The sequence below is a fragment of the Phalangium opilio genome, unplaced genomic scaffold, assembly GCF_054372755.1.
Source record: "Phalangium opilio isolate 3A_F unplaced genomic scaffold, DU_Popi_V2 ptg000025l_1, whole genome shotgun sequence".
In the NCBI taxonomy this organism is placed as follows: domain Eukaryota; kingdom Metazoa; phylum Arthropoda; class Arachnida; order Opiliones; family Phalangiidae; genus Phalangium; species Phalangium opilio.
Genome location: NW_028324156.1, coordinates 3,218,632 through 3,244,117, shown reverse-complemented (window position 1 = coordinate 3,244,117; position 25,486 = coordinate 3,218,632). Strand labels below are relative to the sequence as shown.

The following is a 25,486-nucleotide window of genomic DNA, read 5'->3' as shown; positions in this document are numbered from 1 at the left end:
CTGTTTTCGAGTTAAGATTGGATGGTGTATTTTACGGATGACCCCCTTAATTAAATTTAATTATGAAACTAAAAGACAATGATAAATTAATAATTTAATTAAGGGGTCATCCTTAAAACACTCTAATCAAAATATAACTCGAAAACAGTGTCCCTTATTAGGGCAAAATGTCACAGAAGTTAAGTACATTTTCGATTCTAAATCGATTTTCCACGAACATGTATGTACCTTATGGCAGACTTATCAGAAACACACTGTACTCTTTTCTTCATTATAATGATGTTATTTTTGCCGCGCTCTTTAACTGGTACTGTATAAAGGTAGATAATCATTCCATGAACTTTGACCTTTTCAACCGCGGAATTACGACTTTGACACATTCGCTAATTGACTGTTAATGAGCCTTCCCACGCGGCGTCCTTATTCTATACGACTCGAAACTTTCCTATGAAAGTTTAAATATTCTCTTCTCTTTCGGAAAATGGCGAGTTTTATTTGATTACGGGCATCCTAACTCCTTCATAGGGTCGTATAGTTTCGTATATACGTCGTCTGGAATTTCGATGTAATATTCACGAAAAGGTGAGATGGCCCATGCTTTCACTTTGCCAGGAAAGACGGCGAGTTGCTGAGGGAAGCACCGGAACGAATCTAAACATTTCAGCTAGCCACAACAGGAAAAGTCTTAGCACTTGCACTTAGACAAATAAGTATTTCAAAAATCCACAGAGATTTGGCTCGACAAAGAAACTGAACTGGAAATTTCGTGTTTCTTAGGTCCTAAGTCATCCTCTTCCTCTCTTACCAAGTCCATACTAAGATATACGGGTGTTTCTTAAGGTCAGTCAGACATTTAGGAGAGGGGGGTGTCAATTCTATGACCAATTTCGAGTTGCCCCCCCCTAAGGGACAAAGTTTTCGAGCTTATGATTTAAGTGTTTTAGGGATGCCAGAGTGTCATACAGAAAACACACTCCAAACGGAACTTGAAAACCAAGGAAAATGGAGATAGGGAAGTTTCGTGTAACGCTATAACTGCGGTCGCCCAAAAATCCCGTTTTCGGCGCGGATGTGCATGTGCGCACGCACCGCACTTTTCTTGCGCATCGTGCTGATGATAGGCCGTCTACGCACTTCAAACTGACGCCGAATATAAGTCATGTGACCTGCTACATTTCGTGAAGAGAGATTCCTATACTGACCAAACTTCCCTATCTCCATCTTCCCTGTTGAAAACGGTATCTCTTAGGGCAAAATAGAGATAGAAGTTACATTTTCAACTCAAAGAACATCCCCCATAATTTCTGAAAGTCTTTTTAGAAACACCCTGTACACACTTATACGATTCGCTTTGTTTATGTTATAACCTTAAGATGGTATATGAATAAAATCAACAAAAAATTTCATTACTTTTAAGAAATGATTATGTTTAACAAAATTTTTTCGAGTCGGAATTTCTAAAAATATTTTTACATGTAAGTATATTTTTCTATTTAAAAACCTTCGAATACATCACTTGGATACTCATGAAGCGAAGACCCTCATATTAAAATTTACTTTACATAAAGGACTTTATTTAGTTCTTCGCAGTCTGCTTAAATCTTTTTGCAATATCCTTGGACCACATGCATGCATGAATGAAAGGATGAAAATTTCATTTCGTATAATTTTCTAAAGAAGTTGTTGAAATTTGCGTTCATTGAAATTATTTCTCTTTTCAAAGAATATCGGGGTTACGATATGCATGACCGATATTGTTAATTGGATGCTTTAAATATATACTTTATATCGGATAATTTTCTACTTCTCTAATTGGAGACTTTCTCTAAGTTAACGTAAGAATATTCCGAAGACAAACAGCAACTTCAAACCGCACTTACGTATAAACAAGAAGTGATATCTAGTTTATTAGGGAGAAGGTATAAGATGCCTAAGTATTCTCGCACCATAGTCCCAGTCCCCCTTTCAAAATACAATGGGGGACGTAAAAGGAGGCCGGGGTATTTCGCCTCTCCTCAGTCGGAAAATACAAGTAATTTTCGTTATTCGCGTCGCGCTGACGTGAGTTTTCAAGAACCAATGAGATGCTGGTTTTAATTTAGAGGCGGCGGGGATTAACTCCGGACCTACGTTTGGACTGGAGATAAAGCTGCTGGAAATGTGGCGAATTTATACCTTCTCTCTAATAAACTAGATATCACTTCTTGGTGTAAATGTAAACATACATACGCTTTCATATTAAGACGAGAGAATCGGTTTTCTAAAGAAAGTTAAGGTTGCAACAAGATTATTTAAACAATTTGAAAAATAGGCTTAGCAATAGGTAAACGCATCAAATATATATGAAATATTATTAATTATAGCCCATTTTAACTTTCTTTCATTCAACATCCCTCGAAAGATCAATAAACGAAGTAGAATTCCAAGCAAAGCGCCTAAAGGCTTGGTTAAATACAGCCAAATTCCAACCCTTAATTCTCTTTGTGAACCCCAACCAGTTAGGGTTTAGAAAAAGGCAAGGAAAGCAGGCAACTGTACACATACATACCTAAAACAATTAGGTAATTTGCTCCCGCGGCAAAACGTTTAGTCTACAAAACGTGCGAACCGTAAAAATGGTACGTTCACAATCACCAATTCCCCTAGCTCGGCGTTATAAAATTAGCAAACAAACTATAGCTGTAACCAAGGCTTAAAATTAAGCCTAATTAGCACGCGATATACGGAAGAGATAGACAATAGAGACGCGCGTAAATGGATTCCACCTATACTCCTCTAAATTCCGCCCAGTATTTTAGCAAATGGAGAAAGAAGTATATAAAGGTTTCATAAGTTTATAAGATATGTTCCTACCATAAGTATGACACTACCTATACTTCGTAATGCTGGAGACTTATTGTGAGCTAGTTAGAGAACGGCAAGCGAGAATTGAAATCCCACACTCGGTGGTTAATTTTGCAGGACTTCCATCTAGGTCCTATTTAGTCTGTACTAAGCCCTTGACAGCGCCAAAACCAGGCGACGCTTTACCTCGAATCTACGACCTACGTCACTCTCTTCATGAAAGGCTCCAGTTTCTAACCAGTGACAAACTTATGGAACATATCTTATGAACTGTATAAAGGTTTGTTATAGTGAGAGCTAGCGCGTACCGCTAAGGAAGTGGAACGGAGCTTGGAGAACGGAGTTATAAAAAGTAGAGGCTGCAACGATTCTGGCCTCGTAATCCTTTATCAAATAGACTTCAATACTCTCTTCACGTCGTTAAGCGCTTGGAGAATTTGAAAAGAGCAGATTTACAGTCTTCAAGAGGTGCTTCTATCCTTTAGCCAAAACAACAGCACCCTTTCAGCGTTATCAAAAGAGAGGAGGCTATAACGTTTTCCAAGAAGTGCCAGCCTGAGTTTGTGGAATTTTTCAAAACAATAAAGATAGTGAGAATTCTTCTTACCACCCGCTTCTTAACTTTAACCGCGCATGCGCTTCAGTGTTGCCAGTAATTTGATATTAGACCATCGCCGCGTGTATTCAGGTTCAGAACTGAACTATAATTACTGAATCGAACTCAAAATTCTACAAGGTTTCAGTCTGTTGTTGTAGATAGCATTTTGGATTGCACACGTCACAGATAACTTTCAACACTTGAATTTGCACACTATATTTAACTATAACTTCACAGTTAAGAAGTTTGAATTCAAGTTTGGTATTTAATTTATCTAAATTTCGAAACGTCAACAGGGATACGAGTTTCTTAAAAGTTTGAAGATACGTCAACTGGTTATTTGTGCCTTTAGAAAATCTAATATTCTATACTGGAAACGTATCCAGTATAGTTGGTAAATTTCCTTAAATATTCTTTTAAAATTAATGAATGAATGAAGTCGAAATATAAAGGTTGGAAATATTTAAATTATTCATATTAAGTAACCAAATCTAACTAACTTTTCTCTTTTCTTTCTTTTACTTCTGATAACAACTAAAATGAAATTGAAATAAATTGTCTAGTCTTCGCACGTAGCGCTGCTCTTCTTTTTTTCTTTTCCGGATGAGCTATAGTTTCCAAAAAAAAAAAAAAAACCCCCGAAAATTCATCACGTTTTATAAAAGAAGTATAAGGTGCGTTGAATTGGAGAAAAACTAGGCCAACAACTATAGTATATACGGCTTGGTCTATTGTAACTTATACGACAATACTTTTGGCTTCAATACCACGATATTTGCAGCGATTTCTCAGAAATGGTAAAAGATATTCGTATATCCGAGTTATGCCTATATACTAGAAAATTTTCAAACCTACGCTTTTCATACAAACGCTATCGATTTGCGACGAAGGAAACCCATAAGGCGTATATCCAATATCACAGGTAGATTAAACAGAAGTTTGCAAAAGGCTATGTATACAGTATTCATTGTTTTCCAGATCAGGGATACTAGATGTTTTGAGAGGGATGAGCGGCTCGAGCCTTTTCACGTACATTCCCACGCGCTTGCGGCAAAGGGTTAGAGACTAGTGGCGGTAGAGAGTGGTGTAGACTGTGTGTCCCTCCATCTGGGGATACTGTACGCGCCCAGTAGGGGAATGACAGTGAGCTAAGAGATATAAGAGTATGACGGTTGCATACGTAATACTGCCATTATAGCGGGAGTCTAAAACGCATACCGTCTTGTTTTCACCCTCTTAAAACATCAAATATCCCTGTTCATATACAGTAGACTAAGATTGATACCATTTACAATAGGAGTCGGGACTACTTGTAACTACACTTTGCTCGCCAAGTAGCATGGCCTCCAAGTGTAAATGGTACGAATCCTCCTAGTATGAAAACTACGTCTGTATTTTTCAATTATTCACGACGTCTAAGAGAGTTAATAGTATCTAACAACTTCAGCGTTAATTTACTTCCAGTCCTGAACACCTTTACCCATTACCTTATCTTCCACAATATCTTATATAGGTTTCCAAATGATTATGCATGAGCTCCGTACGAAGAACGGACATTGAAGAAGCGGCTAGCGCCTTTACAGAGAAGACAAGGGAACGCAGAGGTTGTAACGAGACTACAACACTTCCCAGCATTGAGCGTCCTAAAACTAAAACCGGCCTTGCCCCATCATAAATATTCAGGACCGTATTAGAGTCTATCGTAACCCTTGCCAAGATTGAGACCGAGAGACGAGGGTTGTTGTTAAGCCTTGCCTATATACAATTACTCTATTTATAAGGTGTGGGACCCACCATGGGTCCTTTATTATTATTATCATAAGTTTATAAGATAAGTTCACTCCATAAGTACGACACTTCCTAAACAAGTTCGTAATGGTAGAGACTTACAGCTCGAGCTAGCAGCACGACAAGCGAGAATTGAAGTGCCACACTCGGTTAATTAGTTTTGCTAGACTTCCATCTTACTATTTAGTCTGCATTACTAAGCCTTTGACAGCGCCTCACCAGGCCTCCCTCGCTTTACCCCGAATCTATGACCTACTTCAATCACTTCATGACAAGCTCCAGTTTGTAAACAGTGACAAACTTATATTGAACAATTCTTATGATCGTATGTTTCTATTATTTTTTTTTACAATAGGGACTTACAAAGGGTATATACAGGGTGTTTGTGAAAAGTCCATCAATAATGAAAGGGCGTATTTATTGGGCCATTTTGAGTCGAAAATGTTCTATGACATTTAGCCGTCCGAGCCACGGTTTTCGAGTTATGATTTGAATATTTTAGGGATGACCCCTTCATTAAATTAGCGCTGTCTTTCAATTTCTAAATTAAATTTAAGGGGTCATCCGTAAATTACTCCAATCATAACTTGAAAACAGTGGCCCGGACGGAAAAATGTCATAGAACATTTTCGACTCAAAATGGCCCAATAAATACGCCCTTTCATTATTGATGGACCTTTCACAAACACCCTGTATATTATTTTCTAGCAGGGTCTTTGTGATGTTGTTATCCGAGATATTTAGAAGAGCTTTCAGAAGCGAAGTTCACACCACAGAACTTTTTAATCAAGTTTAGTTTTTGAAACTATATACAGTGTGTTAATTAAAAAGGGAGGTTAATTTTATAACCGAGGTACAGTGGGGTGGTTCTATGGTAATCAATTTTGAGTCGAAAATGTATATAACTTCTATGCCATTTTAACTCTAGCACCCTGTATAATTGAGAAAGTGGTATGTTATTTTCTTTGTTTCTTTGTCTTTCGTGTGATTGTTCTTTATCTAATTAGGGGGGGGGGGGGGTCATGCGCAAAACACTTTAATCAAAACTTGGCGCGAGTTACTTTAAATATAGATACGACGGACAGAGTTCAAGAGACGAAAGGATTTTGCTCTTTCTTAAATATAAGCCTAGCTAATTTTGGAGTAAGATATGAAACACCTGGGATATATTTTAAACTTAGAAAAGCACAGACAAATGACGTTAAGAAAGATTGAAAATAACCGCTTAAACGTTTATATTTAGAGCGATTAGCCAGAACTTGGTACAATCTGTAATAACGTCAGACACTCAGTTGATTTGTTGATATCATTCTTTGAGACGGAATACATACGGCTATAGGAATAATTGTGTTCTAACCATTTTCACTCAACGTATCCAGGCGGATTTTCTGCAGGGAAGAGATAGACTAATCATTACGTGACGTAGGTGAAAAGTCATCATGGTTGCCACGGAATTTTCAGAACCAAATTCCCTGACTTTTCCAGGTTTTCCCTGACCTTTTTCTGAGATTTTCCCTGACCATTTTAGGGCGAAAGTGTAAATGTTTAAAGCACGTTTCAAGTGCTTATAATTAAATACATTAAGTTTTCCAATGTATTTGTTGCACCAAAATGAATAAGAAACATTTTAACTATAAATAACAGTCTAAGAGATTTTTTAGTGGCATTTACTTTATAAAAACAATTCTAGACAGCATTTTTAAGGATTGCTCTAGAGTTTTCCGTGTTAAGAGAGGATGAGGAGAAACTTTCATTACTCTTTCAATAAAGACCTATCCCCAGAAATTTAACCCACTAAAATCAAATTCCCTGACTTTCCCTGACCTTTTCGGCCCATTTTGAAATTCCCTGACTTTTCCAGGTTTTCCCTAACCCGTGGCAACCCTGGTCATAGATTAGAGGTAAAGCGACGCCTGGTCAGGCGTTGTCAAAAACTTAGTAATACAGACTAAATAGGAGAAGATGGAAGTCCTGCAAAACTAACCAACCGAATGCAGGACTTCAATTCTCGCTTGTCGTTCTGCTAGAACTAGCTCGAGCTGTAAGTCTCTCAGTAGCACTACGAAGTATAGGTAGTGTCATTCTTATGGAAAATATCACTTATAACCTTAAACCGCAACCAACTCTGAAGTTGCATTTCTTAAGTTCGGATATAGGCGCCGATTTATGCCAAAATTCGTTACTGAAGAGCGAAACGATGGTGAGAGAGAGAGAAAGAGAGAGAGAGGGAGAAGGAAGGGTGAATGAAGTAAAGAGTTTTTCTATATTCAGTATATTATGGGCGCTTGGAGATATTTTTGGCTTAAGGTGCTATATAGCTGCTCCTCCAGCCTGATGGGATATGTCTAAACTTCTAAAGGCGTTTGACTTTAGCCCACGGGAAGATGAGGATAAGATGAGTTTGTTATAAGATGAGAGAAAGAGAGAGGATGAGACACGCTTTCACGTCTTTCCTCAATATTATTCTAGATTTTTCTTGACGAGAAAACCATCAAGTGTTGGGTGCTCCGTGTGTGGAAATTGACTCTTTTTTCAAAAAGTTTCTTTTCATAATAATAATATCCAATCCCCCTAAGGCTTAGGCCTAGCTAGCTAGCAACGTGTTAAAAGAATTTTTGCATAGTAATACATATATTATAATATTGCTGCTGTGGTTTTAAATTTTAAAATATAATAATTACTTTTTTGGGTAGTACTCGATCTATTTATAATTTTAATAAAAATTTTAATTTATTAAAGGGAGGCTGAAGTGATGATTTTTATTATCGATGCTTATAATAATTATGAGACCAGTTTGCATAGTTTCCAAATTAAAATTACTTTCAGATTTCATAGATAATTTTAAATTTGCACCTCTGACCAATCGCGTAACGCCATGCCTTCTTTTTAACAAAATTCACGTGCCACGTTCTATGCCTCAAGCCACTATTATCACATCGTGCGCAATTTTTATCAAATGGCAAGCTCTGCATGAACATTTAGCCTTAAATTTGATAAACGTTACGCCCCAAGTGACAATCATGGCAGACAGAAGAATCGGTAAAAAAAAATTACTTCATTTTCCTTGCTTTTCACCCTCCCTTCAAAGCTATTTATTAAAGCACCAGTAACATTTGTTTTTTACAAACACAATTATTTACTAAATTATCATGTCAATGACAAACTATACCTAATATGATATTTAAAACAAATTTACTTGACATTTTAATATTTGTTTATCAAGATTAATCCTATGATTTTGTTGTCATTCCACGAAACAACGCGGGAAAGTTAAAGCAAAGCAAAACAATCATTCATTCAGAAAACCAAAAAGTACAGAAAATAAAATGACAAAAACAGTTTTTAAATTTTAAATACCTCCCTGTTTTTGACAGACACTCGCACGAGTCGGTTTCTCTACCTCGTGGTAACGTGTACTTCCGGAATAAAAAAGCAGCACGCGCACCACCTTCGCATGTTTGAAAGAATCGTTAAGAGAGGGATAAATCTCAAGCCTAAATCCGGTAGCTCCCTCGCATCTTCCCGCCAATTTATGTTATGAAAAGCGCGCGCTGAGACGATAGCGCGAGACCCTAAGCTCCCCTCCCCCTCTCCCCCCGCTTTCCCGCCTTCACTCTCTTTCTCCTCGCGCTGCTCCGTCAGTGGAAAAGAGAGAAGGTAATACGGGCAAGGATCACGAGAGGTCTCCGTTGAGACGACGAGAGATCTCTAACCAACGCAACGCGCGCGCTCCCATCTCACCTGAGCTCGTTGCAGGCACGAGTCTCCCTTCAATATCCCCTCCCTCAATCCCACTCTTTTTAGTAAATGACGTCACATGAAAGCCGTCCAACAGACCACGCTAAATAGATCAAGAACCCCCGACTCCCGGAAAAAGAACATTTTGGAAGAAGAAAAAGAATTCTCCCGCCCTCGCAATCAAAGGCAAAGCTTCACGAAAAATAAAATGTTTAAATGTCTCTAAAAGGTGAGAAATAAAGTCTTAAGTTACATTACGTCATCAAAGATTGACATCCATACTGTACACACAGTTTATATCAATGTATTAACAATGTAAATGAAGCTGATATTCAATCCCAATCCAATCGTCTCGAAACTCCAGCCATATCAAGAAGTGATATCTAGTTTATTAGGGAGAAGGTATAAATTCGCCACATTTCCAGCTTTATCTACAGTCCAAACGTAGGTCCGGAGTTAATCCCCGCCGCCTCTATATTACAACCAGCATCTCATTGGTTCTTGAAAACTCACGTCAGCGCGACGCGAATGACGAAAATTACGTGGTATTTTCCGACTGAGGAGAGGCGAAATAGCCCGGCGTCTCCTTTTACGTCCCCCCTTGTTTTTTGAAAGGGGGACTGGGACTATGGCGCGCGAATACTTAGGCGTCTTAAACCTTCTCCCTAGTAAACTAGATATCACTTCTTGGCCATATAAAGAGATTGTGTCAAATTATAATTGTTCAAAATTACAAAGGATTTGACAAAAATTACAATATCTTATCAGGAATGCATACAGCTACTAGGAATCATTGTGCCTTCATATAAATCCCATGTTACTTTCTAAACAGGTTTTGTGGGTATACCGGGCTTGAGAACATACTATCAGTCTCCACTCATCATTCTGATGTCTTTCAAACTACGATTTCATAATTGGTTGGTGGCAACGCAAGGTGCAACACACAGCGAGATCGATCATTATTCGCCAGGTAAAATTCGTCATACATAATGATAAGTCTAACTAGCTCATCCCTGCACAAAATCGCCTAGATACGTTGAGTGAAAATGCAGGATGTACGCTCACAATGTTATTTGCGCTGAGAGTAGCACTTTATGGAAAAAAACAGGGTAAAATATTTCCAATAGAAACTATTTGGTAGAAATAGAATCCGATATTGGCCATAGTTTAATTCAATATATCGAAGAAATATCTATAGCTATAAAGTCCACGTCGTAGAATTTCGGGCAGCGCAAAAAAAGAAACATCGATTTTATGATTTTTACTTATTGACTGGAATCGGACCATTTTGAATCAAATAAGAAATAGAAAGCTCAAGAAGTGGATACTATCAGAAGGTGATAATAGAAGAAGGATGACACTCTGTATTCTCTTAATACTTCAGTTATGTAACACGATTCCTCCCAGGCTCACTTCCCTTTTTTGTTTGCTCTCCTGCGCTCATCAAACTTCAGATGGGAATAATCACACCGTGCTAGGGTGAATTCTATAACTGTTTTTTTATTTACTAAATCCTCAGCAATCAACCCACAAACCTTGATTGTCTTGACATGGGACATAAATCCATGTACAAGCGCATGCGCCTTGGCAAATAGTTAAGGAGCGCTATTAGAGTAATGATGAGGGCAACTATTTATCTGGAGTATGTGATTCGGTTTAGTAATCTTGCTATAATAAATGTTGCTCCTGTTGTTGGGAAGTGCACTTCTCTCGAAGAGAAGTATTATATACTTCTGATACTATCTATTCGCCCACAAACCATCATGGGTGCTGATGAATGCACCGTGAAAAGCGCAGCAGTTGGCTCTAGAACTGCACTCCACAAGTTGAAGTGTTACGTGTATTTTCCCCTCCTTCCATTTTTTTTATTTTTTTTTTTTATTTACTGTCTCCAATTTCGATTTTTTCCCAAGGATTTACTTTGTGAACTTTTTTTCCCAGTAGGCCTTGGGGGTATAGAGAAATTCGACGTAACTGTTTGAGCCATTTTCTTTTAGCTTTCTAGAAAATGCTTCGCGACAACTTCCTCGATATTAAAAGGGAAAGCCTAGCTATAGCTTCCGCCCACTAAGTTCTCTCCTAAATCGTACTCTGCCACAGCCAACAACTCTTGAAACTGACTTGGAAAAGAAATAAAGCTAAAAATACACACTTTCCTTGATACGAAAGGAGGAGCGTTTTGATTTAGCTACCTTCATCGCCTGTAAGATTATTTCAATGATTTCTGTGGTAGTTCTGGACTCCCACACTGCGAAAGGCCCATAATTAAGATTAGGCTTAGCTAGTCTTTTGGCGGGAATAATGCTAATAGGAATCAATGTGCTTCAATATATCCAGCGTAGTAGTTCTGAACTCCCACACTGCGGTACAAGTAACTATAGAGAGCTTTCAGTTGGAGGAGGAGCTGATTCTCGTGACATAATTTACGCTGCCATATTGGTAGGTTTAAAGCAGGAATGGAGCTGAGACCACCCAATATGGCTACCAGAACAGCGGTAAGACTTGGGAGGGTATGGCGTACTACTATCCCATTTGAAAGCTCTCTATACAAAGGCCCATAATCAAGATTAGGCTTAGCTAGTCTTTTGGCGGTAATACTGCTAATTGGAACCCACGTGAACCATATCCCGCCTTAATTTCTACGCTGGTTTCGTTTACCGGGCTTGATTACTTTGTACACTGATAAAATTAATATTTATGCCTAAATTAAATTGAAGAAATAAATCAAATCGTAGACAGAAAAATAAGGAAGTTAAGAAAAAAAAATACTTTTAAATTATTTCGTAAACCTACATTAATCGACGTAATATTATTCAGAAAACCTCAGTCTAGACTGATAATTTATACGTGTTATTTGCATACGGATTCTCATGAGGACTGAAAAGTGCAAATGGAATAAGTACTTGAAGTTGAGAAAGTATACAGTTTAAAATACTCAAGCTGCCAGCACGGAGCTTGTTAATAGAAGCTCCGTGCTGCCAGAGTCAGACTTCTGATCGATTTCCCAAATATTCAAAACTGAACTAGAAAATTGCACAACTAGCTAGCGCCATCTATGTCATACTTCAATAAATTGAATTAAACTCAATTAAAACCCGAAATTAACTAAATTAAAATAATAAAATTAATTAATCTTCCAGAAAACCTTAAAAATAAATAAAACAATTAAACATAATTAAATTATCACAAAGAATATTCACAGATGTCGCTCAAGCATTTCAACACAACCTCAAAACACCCTACCCCCCTCCCCCCGCAGCTATCAAGAAACAGCTTACGACGTCAATATTATTTTGTTTTTGCAACCCTTTGAGTCCCTGTTATATTTGTAGCAAAACAGGTAGAAGGGTAAGAATTCGAGGGAGAGAGATAAAAATTTTACAAGGTTTTTAAGTCTGTAAATGAACGCCATGTCCTTCTACTAAATTGTTTTCCCCTTTTCGGAGATTAGTTTCGGAGATAGCAGCGTAGACTTTTATTTAACTTTCTAAAGCGAAGGGAATTTAAAAATCGTGTTTAAAATTAAGGCAGAATTCCTTGATGTCACCTTGTCCCGGAAACGTTCAAAGAAATTTGTTCCTTACGTAGTAAAATTTAATAATTTTTAATAAATATGAATTATGATAAGGACAATGTTACGTATTGGGCGGACAAGTGTTGTCAATCATTTGTGACTCTTGCAATTCAATTTACCGCTATCTACCGATGAGAACTAAGAGAAAATATACTAAAGTTAACACAAAAATATATGATAAATTTATTTAACCCTTTCAAACTTGCAATTACCATAAGAATGTTTTGAGTTTTATCAAACTATCTCCATAATTTATTTATTTATTTATTTATTATTTTTCACCAGGAAAGTATAGAGGTGACATCGAGAATATCAATCTCCATAATGAAATTTCGCGATACGGCCCGGGAGGGTACTTACCATGATTGAGCCTTGTTGACGTCATCAATATTTAATTATTAGCTCTTGGCACAGTAAGAAACTTAATTAGTTATATTCATTTTAAATATACAGTCAAATTAATTTTAATTAACCCAAAGTTGCGTTGAGTTGTAACTATAGTTTATTTACCAACCCGGACCACGGATGGTATCAATTTAAATAAATAGCACTTAAGTTAATTAAAAATAAGAAGAACTCTTCTAAAACTTTGCCAAACTCTTCTCTCTAAGTTTCTCGTTTAATTTCTTAAGAAAATTCCATTTAAACTTCAATAATTTAAATACGATAAACGTTTAATATTTTTAAATATTGCCGATTTGATATTCAGAACTTTATTTTAATATTTTGAAAGTTCTGAGGTATTATTAGTAACATAAGTTCATAAGATGTGTTCCTCCATAAGTTTGTCAATGGTTACAAACTGGAGCTTGTCATGAATTGAATGAGGTAGGTCATAGATTCGAGGTAAAGCGACGCCTGGTTTTGGCGCTGTCAAAGGCTTAGCACAGACTAAATAGGACCTAGATGGAAGTCCTGCAAAACTAACCAACCGAGTGCAGTACTTCAATTCTCGCTTGACGTTCTGCTAGAACTAGCTCGAGCTGTAAGTCCGAGTGTAAAGTCTCTCAGTAGCATTTCGAAGTATAGGTAGTGTCATACTTATGGAAGGAACATACCACTTATAAACTTATGTCAATAATTACGTTTCAATAATAAAAAGACGGTCTTATAGTTTTAAGTTACTACCTTATCTGGTTGTCCTTTCTTTTGGCTTATTTCTTAAAGAAAACACGAGCTATTTAACATTTATAATTAGTCTGAGTCATTGTTAGTACACGCTGGCTCTTGATCTTTTTTTATATAAGACTTCTCTCTTTCTCTCTCTCTCTCTCTCTCTCGCTCTCCCTTTCTCTCTAGGATGTACATGCCTAACAAAGATTTAATCTTTTTCAAAGTCATTCTTTTACAGAAAGCCAGTTTTTCTGCCTCAATTAATACTTCTCTAACTGCTATAGCCCTGGATGTATTTCAGAGGGCTGAAATGTATACTAACCAAGGTTATAACAACGAAATAACGGAACTTAAAACATTTTCTCCAAGAAAACTATATTATAATTATACTATTTATTTAATATACATATAAATACAGAGTGTTTCTTATAAGTCTGCCATTGGGAAATCAATTTTGAGTCGAAAATGTTGTAACTTCTATCTCCAAAGGGGTACTGTTTTCGAGTTATGATTTTAAGAGTGTTTTAAGGATGACCCCTTAATTAAATTATTAGTTAATCATTGTCTAAATCAGTTTCTTTATTAAACTTAAAGGGGTCATCCGTAAAATACACTTTTAATCATAACTCGAAAACAGTGTCCCTTGTGGATGGCAAAATGGAATTAGAAGTTACAACGTTTTCGACTCAAAATCGATTTCCCAAAGAACATGATCTCCCTTAATTTATGGATGGCAGACTTATCACAAACACCCTGTATATATTTTTATCAAGAGCGATATATAACTTTCTCCTTTTTCATTTTAAATATAAAAAAGGTCAAATATTTTTATATAAATTCAAGACTTAACGGTTTGAAACTTCTCATGGTCGTTCAAACCTTATTTACGTATGTTTGCAATTTTTGTTCAAATTTAAGTGTGTATATATGTATATATTTTTGGATTCAACAAGGTTTCACCAAGAAGCGATATTAGTTTACTAGGGAGAAGATATAAGATGCCTAAGTATTCGCGCGCCTTAGTCCCAGTCCCCCTTTCAAAATACAAGGGGGGACGTAAAAGGAGACCGGGCTATTTCGCCTCTCCGAAGTCTGAAAATAAGTAATTTTTGTCATTCGCGTCGTGCTGACGTGAGTTTTCAAGAACCAATGAGATGCTGGTTGTAATTTAGAGGCGGCGGGGATTAACTCCGGACCTACGTTTGGACTGGAGATAATGCTAGAAATGTGGCGAATTTATACCTTCTCCCTAGTAAACTAGATATCACTTCTTGGTTTCACTAAATATTTTATTTTACTTTTAATATAAAACTAAACGTAATCTCTATAAACGTGGTAGGCAAAAAGCGCGGGAGTTTTTATAACAAATTACGCAGGTGTCGACGTCTCTAATTGGTTCTTTTAAGTAAATGCAGTTTTTGTTTGTTTAAAAAGAGGATTAGGCTTAGCGAGTCAACTTTTGAAACTTTTTGAAAACTTGAAACTATAAAATTAACGGAAATGTTTCGGTAATTTTTATCTTAAATTCGATGTTATTTTTTAATAATAAATTGATATAAAAATGGTTATTTGACCATTCATTATATTCTCTGTTATTAACTATGTATTTACTAAGCCTTGGCTTCCCACAACTTTGGCGCGAAAAAAACTAGGCTAAAAAAAATCAAACATCCTATTTTTTCAATGGCTTTCTATTTATAGTAAATAAAAGCTGGTCGAGTGACGTCAGAACTCCAAAAACTGGAATAAAAATATGCATAATAGGCCTAAATGATCTATAGGATACGTTTCTATTTTATACGGGTAACACTTGTATTTATTTTCAAAAAAAAAAAAGAATCCCCTCATTACGAATAAAATACACCTGGCTAGTTGTTTCAGAAGTGCATACATGCCGCTTTGCATTTAGGAATATTTTTTAAAGGTGCGTTGAATATTTCTAAAGGTATCTCGTCCTTGTTATGTAGTCCCTCCCATTGCACTAAAACGCAATAATACACTGATTAAAAATCTGCTCTATAATATACCCCAATTAAAACTGACGTACGTTCAGTTGTTGTTGAAAAACAACTTCCATTTTGGTACCGGTAAAGATAGTGCATATGCAGATAATCGTTGCCAGGCATTTGTGACTCGTGCAATTCAAAAGACTATGCAAAACAACACACGCTAAACTTTGTAAAATTCAGTTCGATTCAGTAATTATCGTTCAGTTCCATGCAGGAGATATGCACAAATAACAAATTACTGGATGGCAACACTGAAGTGCATGCGGTTAAAGTTATCTGGTCTATAGCTACACCTTCAGTGCATACATACTAACTATAAACATTTCCAAATGGATAATTTAATATTATCGGGTTACCGAGCCAATCAGGTGATGATGTGAATACTAATTATTCATTAATTACCAATATATTCAAAATTCATCTATAATCTATTTGTAATAAAAACAAACTCAAATACCACGTCACTGCACACGTAAATACAAAATGCGATGTAAAATTAAGTCAATTTAAGGCCCAAGGTATACCATTAGAAGGGGTTCAAGAAAAAAAGGTTAATTATAATTTTAATTGGTGTAATGGGAAAAAATGTGTACTTTATTAATTTAGCCATGATTAAGTCTTTTGTCGTAATCCAACTTTGAAAGAGGGTAAATGAACATTCAGATTGGAACAAAATTTTGGAGTACTATGTACAGGGTGTTTCAGAAAGGTCAGACTGTGGTAAATTAGGGACGATTTCGAGTCGAAAATGTAACGTATATGACATTTTGGCTATAAGGGACACCGTATTCAAAAACACCCTGTATATTTCACACTTTGAGAGAAGTTTCCCGTGCAAATACAGATAGATATATTGAGATCCAGACTCAAAATCTCGTTTAATCCCATAGCTAACACCCCCGTCAAATTTACGAGAAAAACAAGTTATTTATAGACGTTTTAGGCATCTCAATATTGTCTAGAGAGAAAGAGAGAGAGTGTAAAAACTGTCTCTCTTTCAACCTGGCATCACCAAAAACGTTTCAATTCAGATCAATTCAATTATATTTAACATGGGAACAAATCTTTCTTAAACTAGCAACGACAAATTGATGCATGCGTCACGTTTAATGTTATCACGTTACCAATTTAACTTAATTTAAAGAAATAATTTAATTTACAGTTCTAAACAAAATAGACACTTATAACCTTTTGACCTTTTCTACTCTCGAGAAGGTTTTGGCGCGTAAACAATTCCAGGAATTTCATCAGGTATTACTGGAGTTCCATTAAAACGAATCTTAATTTCGCCTATAATAATATTTAATGGGGATGTGTGTCTCCGTGTAACAACAGAAACCTAAAATACGAAGTAAGGTCTACAATAATTGTTAAGCGTAGTAATAATGGTTCAAATTGCGAGACAAATGCTTAGAAAGATTCAACTTCAAAGGAATACATTTCCGACAAGCGTTTTTAATACGTTTCGTTGCTTCAAAGTGGTTTTAAATTCAATGTTATTTCAAATTTAAACGCGAGTGTGAAAAATATTTCCACGAATTCTTCTTGAAGTCTCCGATTAAATTCCACGAAATTTTCGAAGTAAATTTGGTATAGTCATGGTTGATATCATAAAATAAACTAATGTCAATACCGATACCGATATCGCAGTGCAGTTTTACTGGAAACCATACCGATTTTACCCAATGAAACCGATATCGACCGATTTTTACCGATATTCGACCTAAATTTACGATAATCGACAGTTGTTTTACCGATATTCGACCTAAATTTACGATAATCGACAGTTGTTTTACCGATATTCGACCTATATTTACGATAATCGACAGATTGTTTTACCGATATTCGACCTATATTTACGATAATCGACAGATTGGTTTACCGATATTCGACCTACATTTACGATAATCGACATATTGGTTTACCGATATTCGACCTATATTTACGATAATCGACAGATTGTTTTACCGATATTTGACCTATATTTACGATAATCGACAGATTGTTTTACCGATATTCGACCGATTTTAACCGCTAATAGAACGATTTTTACCCATTATATATCGATTTTACCGTTTATCAATCGACAGAATTGGGGGGGGGGTAATCAGTAACCTGCATAAACTGTTCGACTGTACATAAGGCTTTAACATTGATAAAATAAAATTTACGAGTGATGTGCCCCTCGGACAGGATTATACAAATACATCGGAACCACAACAGAAAGTGCCTACGTGATGTTTACCTCGCGCTAAAAATCAGAGATTTCTTCCAAAAAAACAATCATTTGTCAAAACCTATAGCTAGTTACTTAATCTTAGCGATATACATCACGCGAGCTCAAATCTACTTCGCAGTGGTTATATTACCTTTATCATTAAAATCAATTATGAAATATCAACAAATAAAATAGAGAATTTTTGAAAATTATAAATTTAAATTGAACCCTTTGAAAATAACATTACAAAAAAAAAAACTGGTTATCTTTTAAAGTAATTTGCATATTAAAGACCCGTTAATCATGTTTGCGCACGGTCACGAGTTACAAACACGTGATTTTTTAAAACGTTTATATTATATTAAATTAAATAATAAAATAAATAAATAAATTACTTACTTAACAATCTATAGATGAATACGTAATTTAATTACCTTAATCTATAGTCATTAAAATAAATCGTTAAAGTAAATCACGTGTTTTTGTAAAGCATGAATTAAATTTAAAGTCATTAATTTGTCAGGTAATAAAAATAATTATTAAATAAAGTTGTTCTATAATCGTTTCTTGGCAGTTAATATGTCTAAGGCGTTGACTCTAAAAGTTACGTAAAAATAAAAGTTTTATATAAGCGACTACGAGACCATAATTAACGATTAGCATTTGGCGGGGTTTTTTTATTTTTTTTTTTTAAGAAATTCTTGCCCACGTGTTAACAAATTTCAAGGATAAATTTTTACCCACAGACTTCTCTTCCGTTCTTAGCTGGAATTACAACTTTTCTTTCTTTGCCATTTCTAAATGAGGTCGTTTTTATATTTAACAATGAAGTCCAAACAGAAAACTAAATCACTGAAAACGTGGTATAGACAATATCTTGTACGGATTTCGGATTGATACGCCGCCATGTTTTGAAATGGCGGACAGAAAAAAAATAAGTTTTCAATTTAATAGAAGCTTCACAGCCCCAACTGTGGAAATTAATATTACGTATGAAAATTAAAATATTTAATTTTTGAAATTATTTGGCAACGTTAATCATTACATCAGCCCTTTAATTTAAGATAATAGATAAATGGAGGGGGGTTTGGAATCTCTAAGTACTCGGGAATAAATAGTTTTCCCTTAAAGTGAGGGTGAAAAGGGAAGTAAAGTGATTTTTAAACGATTCTTCTGCATAGTGAAATATCCAGGAAATATATACCTCGGAATTATATTAAAATTCAAATAAGTTTCAGATTTCATATAGATTATTTGAGAATTGCACCTCCAACCAATCGCGTAACGCCCTGCCCCTTCTTGTTTAAAAAAAATTCACGTGGCACGCTCTATATCTCTCGCCATAATTGTCAGTCAAATCGCGTGCAATTTTTATAATCAAATCTCGCGCCAAATTTCATTCAACATCACAAGCACGTGCTACGTCAATCTTGTTAAATCAAAAAAGCATTGCGTTACGCGATTGGCTGAAGGTGCAAATTACAAATAATCCAATTAACTCTGAAACTAATATGAATTTTCAAAATCATTCGGAGGAATATATTTCCTGTGTCTTGCACCAGGCCTACATGCAAATTGGTCTTATAATTAGTAGAAGAATCAACAAAGAAATAAAAATCACTTAATTTCCCTTTTCACTCTTCCTTTAAAAAAAACCAGAAAAACATCCGTTAAAAGAGAGAGAGAGAGAGAGAGAGAGAGAGAGAGAGAGAGAGAGAGAGAGAGAGAGAGAGAGAGAGAGAGAGAGAGAGAGAGGGAAAGAATGGAAAGGGGTTTTTTGGCCCACGATTAAAGACTAGAAAAGTGCGTTACGTAACACATTTTCTTTACTGACTGACCCTGAAGAAAAGGAGGAAAACACGCGTTCCTTACACACACACACTCACACATTTCTACGTACTCTAAGCCATACCATAAGAAAATAATATATAGCTCCCTATAAGTATGAAACTCTCCATTTAAGCCATGTAAACAGCATTTTCTTCCATTGAAATTTGTAAAAAGTTTCTAATGCCACCTATTAAGAGTTTTTGGCGTTGAAATATTTGTTTAGAAAATTTTAAAATTTTATATTGTAATTAAATAGTTAAAGGTCTAGAAGTTATTATTATGATAATTATAACTGATTAAGTGCATGTCAAAATTATCATAATAAATTAATAGATGGCGCGAGATTTTGACGAAGGAGGCTAACGCCTACACTGGTATGAGGTATGGAGTGTCTCTACGGGCGCGGCGATATTTCCCTGGCCCATCGTGCCTTTCGCGGACACCTTAGGTGGCGGCGGTGGTTTCGTCCCCCTTTTACTCGTAGTACCGAAACTTCTCCCACAGGGCGTAAAAGCGTAAGCGCGCCAAATTTGGGAGCAAATGCTGTAGTATGAAAATGTACTATGTTTCATACTTATAGGGAGCTATATATTATTTTCTTATGCCATACCCATAGTTGAGTCTACCTCGCGAAGTCGAACAAGGGTTGGGTTTGTCTTAAGTATAAGCAAGTACACCTATAGGAAACACGCGAGGGTACGTAAGCCTACGAGACATTTTTAATCCGCCTGTCTAATTACGAAGGCTGCCAAGTGAGAGTGTTATAGTATGTTACGAGAAACCTTGTAAGAATAAATAGACTATGTACCTACCATAAAAGTTTTTGTTTTCAAAAAGTACGAACCGAAAGGGTTAGATAGATATCTTAGAAAGAGAGGGAGAGAGAGAGAGAAATTTACCTTGAGCCTAATAAGGGTGTGTTTAAAGATATTACATGGTTAACTATTAAAAGATTTCCGGTAAGTCAGTCAGTAAGTAATCTTACCCGCTTAAGGTCATATGACGTATGCACGTGGTGGTACTATATTTAGTAGGCAAAGGTCATATACGCCTAGCTATATATCGTTCCGTGCCAGGTTCGATTCAAATTTGAAACTTACATACTGAATTAAATACAGATTCTTCTTGGAGGAGAGATGAGATGGAGTAGAAGAATCTAAATACCTATAACCCTCATCCTTGGAACGGCAACGAAGTCCTCCCAGCATCCTGAGTGGGTGGCGTTTTGGTAGGGTCGTATCTGGTACGAAAATGTATGCTGATTGCCCCTGTGTCTTAAAATTAGAAGCTAATTCGTTATAATTGGGGCTAGGGGGCAGCACTTAACAATCCAGGTACTAGGTAGGGGCGTGCGCGAGATACTCTGGGTCGGAGACTTCCAATGCCACACATGGTACGTGAACTTTGCTACTCCATCTTACCTCTTTTCTCCAAGGACTCGTAGACCAAAATACACAACGTTTCAACTTTTTCTTCAACCCAAAAATGGTTGTACGAAAGTCCTAAGAGTGATTAGCCCTCGCTTTTCCAATTGATATCTATAAATAAAAGGTAAAATAATAGGTCTATACCCAAAAAATGGTTGCAGGAAGTCTTGAAGAGTGATGAGCCCCTCGCTACCAATTTATATCTATGTAAAAAAATGTAAAATAATAGGTCTATACCGAAAATTTGTTGTAGGAAAGTCTTGAAGGGTGATTAGCCCCTCGCTTCCAATTGATATCTATAAATAAAAGGGTAAAATAATAGGCCTATACCCAAAAATGGTTGTAGGAAAGTCTTGAAGAGTGATGAGCCCCTCGGTTCCAATTGATATTTATAAAAACATGGTAAACTAATAGGTGTATACCCAAAAATGGTAGAAGGAAACCAATAAGAGTGAATAGCCCCTCGCTTTTCCAAATGATAACAATAAAAAAAGGATAAAATAAAACACTGTTGCGTTTTGGCTTGGAAATAGACATTCTCATGGACATCAAGGCGGTATGGCATAGCAAGTTATTTTTACATAACGACCTTACATTCTTAAAGGTAGACAGCTGCTGTTTGCGCTACTGCTAAACCTATAGTATGTTTTAGCTTTTTTTTGACGAAAATAATAACCTTGGATCATATTTCCGTTTTTGCTAATTTAAAATTTATAATTAATAGCTAATTATTCTTTGAGGAAAGAAGAAAAAAACTGTTAATTTTTATAGATGACGTTAGGAATTTTTATCTTGATACAAAAAAGACTCGTACGAGTCTTAGTCAGCATTCGAGAGTTGAGGGAATGATCTTACGTAATATGCTAGTGTGTGTTGTGACGTAATGAGCTATAATAAGGACACAGAAACTTACAGAGCAATGAAGTTATTCATTGCCTTTAGCAGAAATAAATAGCGGTAAATAAAGAGGAATTTACTGTTTTCTCCAGTTTTAAATTGGCTATGGAGGTTGCTTTAAACTGAAAAGATGTGTTTTTCGCTCAATTAACAAACAGAATTTAATGAAATAATGCAACACTTTAAATGAAAGGGTTAATATTTGTTTTATATATATTTCCATATTATAATTCATATATTATTATTTAACTAATACCAAGAAGTGATATCTAGTTTATTAGGGATAAGGTATAAGATGCCTAAGTATTCGCGCGCCATAGTCCCAGTCCCCCCTTTCAAAATACAAGGGGGACGTAAAAGGAGGCCGGGTTATTTCGCCTCTCCTCAGTCGGAAAATACGTAATTTTCGTCATTCGCGTCGCGCTGACGCCAGTTTTTAAGAACCAATGAGATGCTGGTTGTAATTTGGAGGCGGGGATTAACACCGGGCCTGCGTTTGGACTGGAGATAAAGCTGCTAGATATCACTTCTTGCTAATACTAACTAAATATTGTGCCAAGTCAGCTTTTTCTCGATTTGATATTTTTAAATTACGTAAGAAACGCGTCTCTAATGGGAATTTATTTTAAAGCGATATTAAACTTAATTCAAGTGATGAATATTTAAAAAATATTACTTAGCATTTGAAAAAAAACCCGAAAATTTTCCTGTACTTGCAATTATATTTTAAAAAATTTAAAAATTCTTTAATCTTTTAATATATTACGTCAATTTTCAATCATAATATTTTAAAACAAATATGTTTTATTAAAACCACACGGGGTTTCGTTATAAAAGGAAGTATTTAGCCCAGATTTCATTATTATATTAAAAAGAGATAAAAAATAAACTAGAGGATCATACAGGAATTAAAAAAATAAACTATCATGTTTTTCTAAAGAGAGAGAATAAAAAATAAATTAGAAACTAAATAATTTTGTGACGAAGAGGGCATATTGAATTATTGTCTGAGGTTTTGGGTTTAGTCGTATCGGAGTTCAAAGTACCGTATCACGTCATGGATACCCAAAGAGACTTGACGTCAAATTACAAACCAATCAGATGCCGAGAAATTATTAAAAGGGTCGTTGTTAAGCGGCAAGATCTATTGAAGATTCGATACTTGTATTATTGTATTAAAAATTGAGATGTTCGCCCCTAATTGCAATAAACAATTAAATCAAAACAAGTGTGTAAACATAGAAATTGCGACCAATGTTGAATCACAGCTGTTTTCTCAAAATCTGAATCAGTTGTTTTCTCAAATTCTAAATTATTAAACAGAAAAACTGGAGAATTAGTTTGGGGTTCAAGAAATATTTGGTGCCCTAGTGTCATGACCCGAGTTTGAACTTTGTAAATTTACAGAGATACAAATATACAGTCTCAGGACATTCTGGGAAATAGAACAATTCCTCTGGTCCAAAAACTGCAGTTTATTAATTTCTTGGACTATAGTTTTTAAATTCAAGAAGCGGGGGTTACTGTATGGTCCTCTTAAACTAAGGGGGACCAGTTTATTATTTCGGACACTAGGGGGTCACTGGTCCCAATGACTAGTTTAAAAAGTATTCTTATTTCCCAGACTGGCCGGTCCAGGGTGTTCCAAAAGAGATGATATGACCTACGTACAATGGGCAATCAATTTTGAGTGTAAAATGTTCTATCAAGTTACGATTGCAGTACGTATTTTACCGTTGAACCCTTAAATAAATTAGAAATCATGCATTATCTTTTATTAATTTCTTAGTTTAAATTTAAGGAATAACACGCAAAACACAAGTTTAAACCATAACAAAATGTCATGGAAAATTTTCAACTCAACTACTATATATTAAATAAAAGGCATTAAACTGAATTTAGAGTATTACAATAACGCTATGACAGAAGTTATAAGAAATCGGCATCCTGTTCGACCGAATTACAACATCGATCAAATTAAAAATACCCCAGTTATCGGTGATCAAACAGAAAAATTCTTATAAAAACATTTTATGCAGAAACATATTTTTTTTTTGTGGAAACGAAAAGAAAGTATTCCATTTCGGGTTATAAAAATTGATAAAAATATATTTTTTTTTAAAAAAGAGGGTACTGTATAAAGCTGCACGACATGTCAAACGGACCCAAGACAATTCACTCAAAAAAAAAAATTCCATCCCCAAAAATTATTAATCTTGATTTACCTAGAGATAGCAGAAAATTTTGGTTTTAGTTTATTCAACTTGATAACTATATTATTAGACGTTCATAACTAGAAGGTAAAGTCAAGAAGTGATATCTAGTTTATTAGGGAGAACACATTTCCAGCTTTTATCTCCAGTCCAAACGTAGGTCCGGAGTTAATCCCCGCCGCCTCTAAATTACAACCATCATCTCATTGGTTCTTGAAAACTCACGTCAGCGCGACGCGAATGAGTACAAAATTACGTATTTTCCGGGCTCCTTTTACGTCCTTCCTTGTATTTTGAAAGGGGGACTGGGACTATGGCGCGCGAATACTTAGGCATCTTATAACTTCTCCCTAATAAACTAGATATCACTTCTTGGTAGCATTAGGAAGTACAGGAAGTGTCATACTTATGGAACATATAACTTATAAACTTATGGAAATACTCCAAGTATAAAACCCCCAATTAAAGTCTGTAAATACTTTATTTCCACTTCAAGTAATGCACTTTTTTGAAAAACATTCTGGTCCAAGTGGTCTCCCCGGGGGAATTTTTACATCTTAAGAAAATATCACCCCCTATTGGGTAACAACCGTTTTTTCGGGCATATAATATATGTATTTGATTTCAATATGACAAAATAATAAAAACAATGTAACATAACTTTTTCTGAAATTAGCATAATACCATCCTATAAGCTAACAATAGAAAGAAATTTCCTTGAGCCATAATTGAGAACTCATAAATTTATTTATATAAGAAAGGGTTATTTCGGTCCCAAGATAGAGGGAACCTCGCGAATAATATCTAGCAGCGTGCGCTTGACCTCGCGTTTCTACCAACCAATGAAATCACAGTTAGAAGTTAGACCGGCCCACAAAACCCGCATAGAAATTAAAATTGGAGATATGGGGGTAAAATTATTCCTATTAGATGTATGCATTCCTGGTAATAGAGAGCTTTCAGTTGGAGGAGGAGTTGAGCCTCGTGACATAATTTACGCTACCATATTGGTGGGTTTGAAGCGCGGGAATGAAGATAAGACCACCCAATATGGCTACCAGAACAGCAGCTGTAAGACTTGGGAGGGTGTGACGTACTACTATCCCATCTGAAAGCTCTCTATAATGATAGGGCAAGAAGTGATATCTAGTTTATTAGGGGAGAGGTATAAATTCGCCACATTTCCAGCAGCTTTATCTCCAGTCCAAACGTAGGTCCAGAGTTAATTCCCTCCTCT

The 25,486-nt window shown here is 35.8% G+C and overlaps 2 protein-coding genes across 16 annotated transcripts in view; one reads left to right on the top strand and one right to left on the bottom strand.

Moving 5' to 3' along the window:
- LOC149691780 (uncharacterized) overlaps nt 1-25,486 on the bottom strand; it is a 135,872-nt gene that overhangs the window by 30,987 nt on the left and 79,399 nt on the right. The window contains exon 4 of one of the 2 annotated variants that reach the window (XR_016383474.1): nt 19,628-21,250. The exons of the other annotated variant lie outside the window; for it this stretch is intronic. The gene's annotated coding sequence lies outside the window, so the exon portion shown is untranslated. Of the gene's footprint in view, nt 1-19,627; nt 21,251-25,486 lie in introns of those variants that run through there. 2 annotated transcript variants of the gene reach the window in all.
- LOC149691782 (uncharacterized) lies at nt 3,565-5,553 on the top strand. Of its 14 annotated transcripts, none has more exons than XM_089869153.1 (6): nt 3,565-3,894; nt 4,006-4,239; nt 4,333-4,364; nt 4,421-4,499; nt 4,740-4,801; nt 4,907-5,553. In XM_089869153.1, the coding sequence occupies exons 2-6, from the start codon at nt 4,237-4,239 to the stop codon at nt 4,953-4,955; spliced, it is 225 nt and encodes a 74-aa protein (XP_089725279.1). In that variant the 5' UTR covers nt 3,565-3,894; nt 4,006-4,236; the 3' UTR covers nt 4,956-5,553. The 14 variants fall into 14 exon arrangements, 5 of the variants coding, with proteins under 5 accessions (XP_089725279.1, XP_089725278.1, XP_089725275.1 ...); XM_089869149.1 differs by having other exon boundaries at nt 3,569-3,894; nt 4,006-4,116; nt 4,224-4,364; XM_089869151.1 differs by having other exon boundaries at nt 3,569-3,894; nt 4,006-4,116; nt 4,224-4,364; nt 4,740-4,829.

Excerpts from the sequence above, each read along its gene's own strand:
- LOC149691782 (XM_089869149.1), top strand. The coding sequence starts at position 4,046 with ATGAGCTATAGTTTCCAAAAAAAAAAAAAAAACCCCCGAAAATTCATC. Across the intron at positions 4,365-4,420 it reads GCGTATATCCAATATCACAG|ATCAGGGATACTAGATGTTT; the intron begins GTAGATTAAACA and ends ATTGTTTTCCAG. Across the intron at positions 4,802-4,906 it reads ATGGCCTCCAAGTGTAAATG|TCCTGAACACCTTTACCCAT; the intron begins GTACGAATCCTC and ends ATTTACTTCCAG.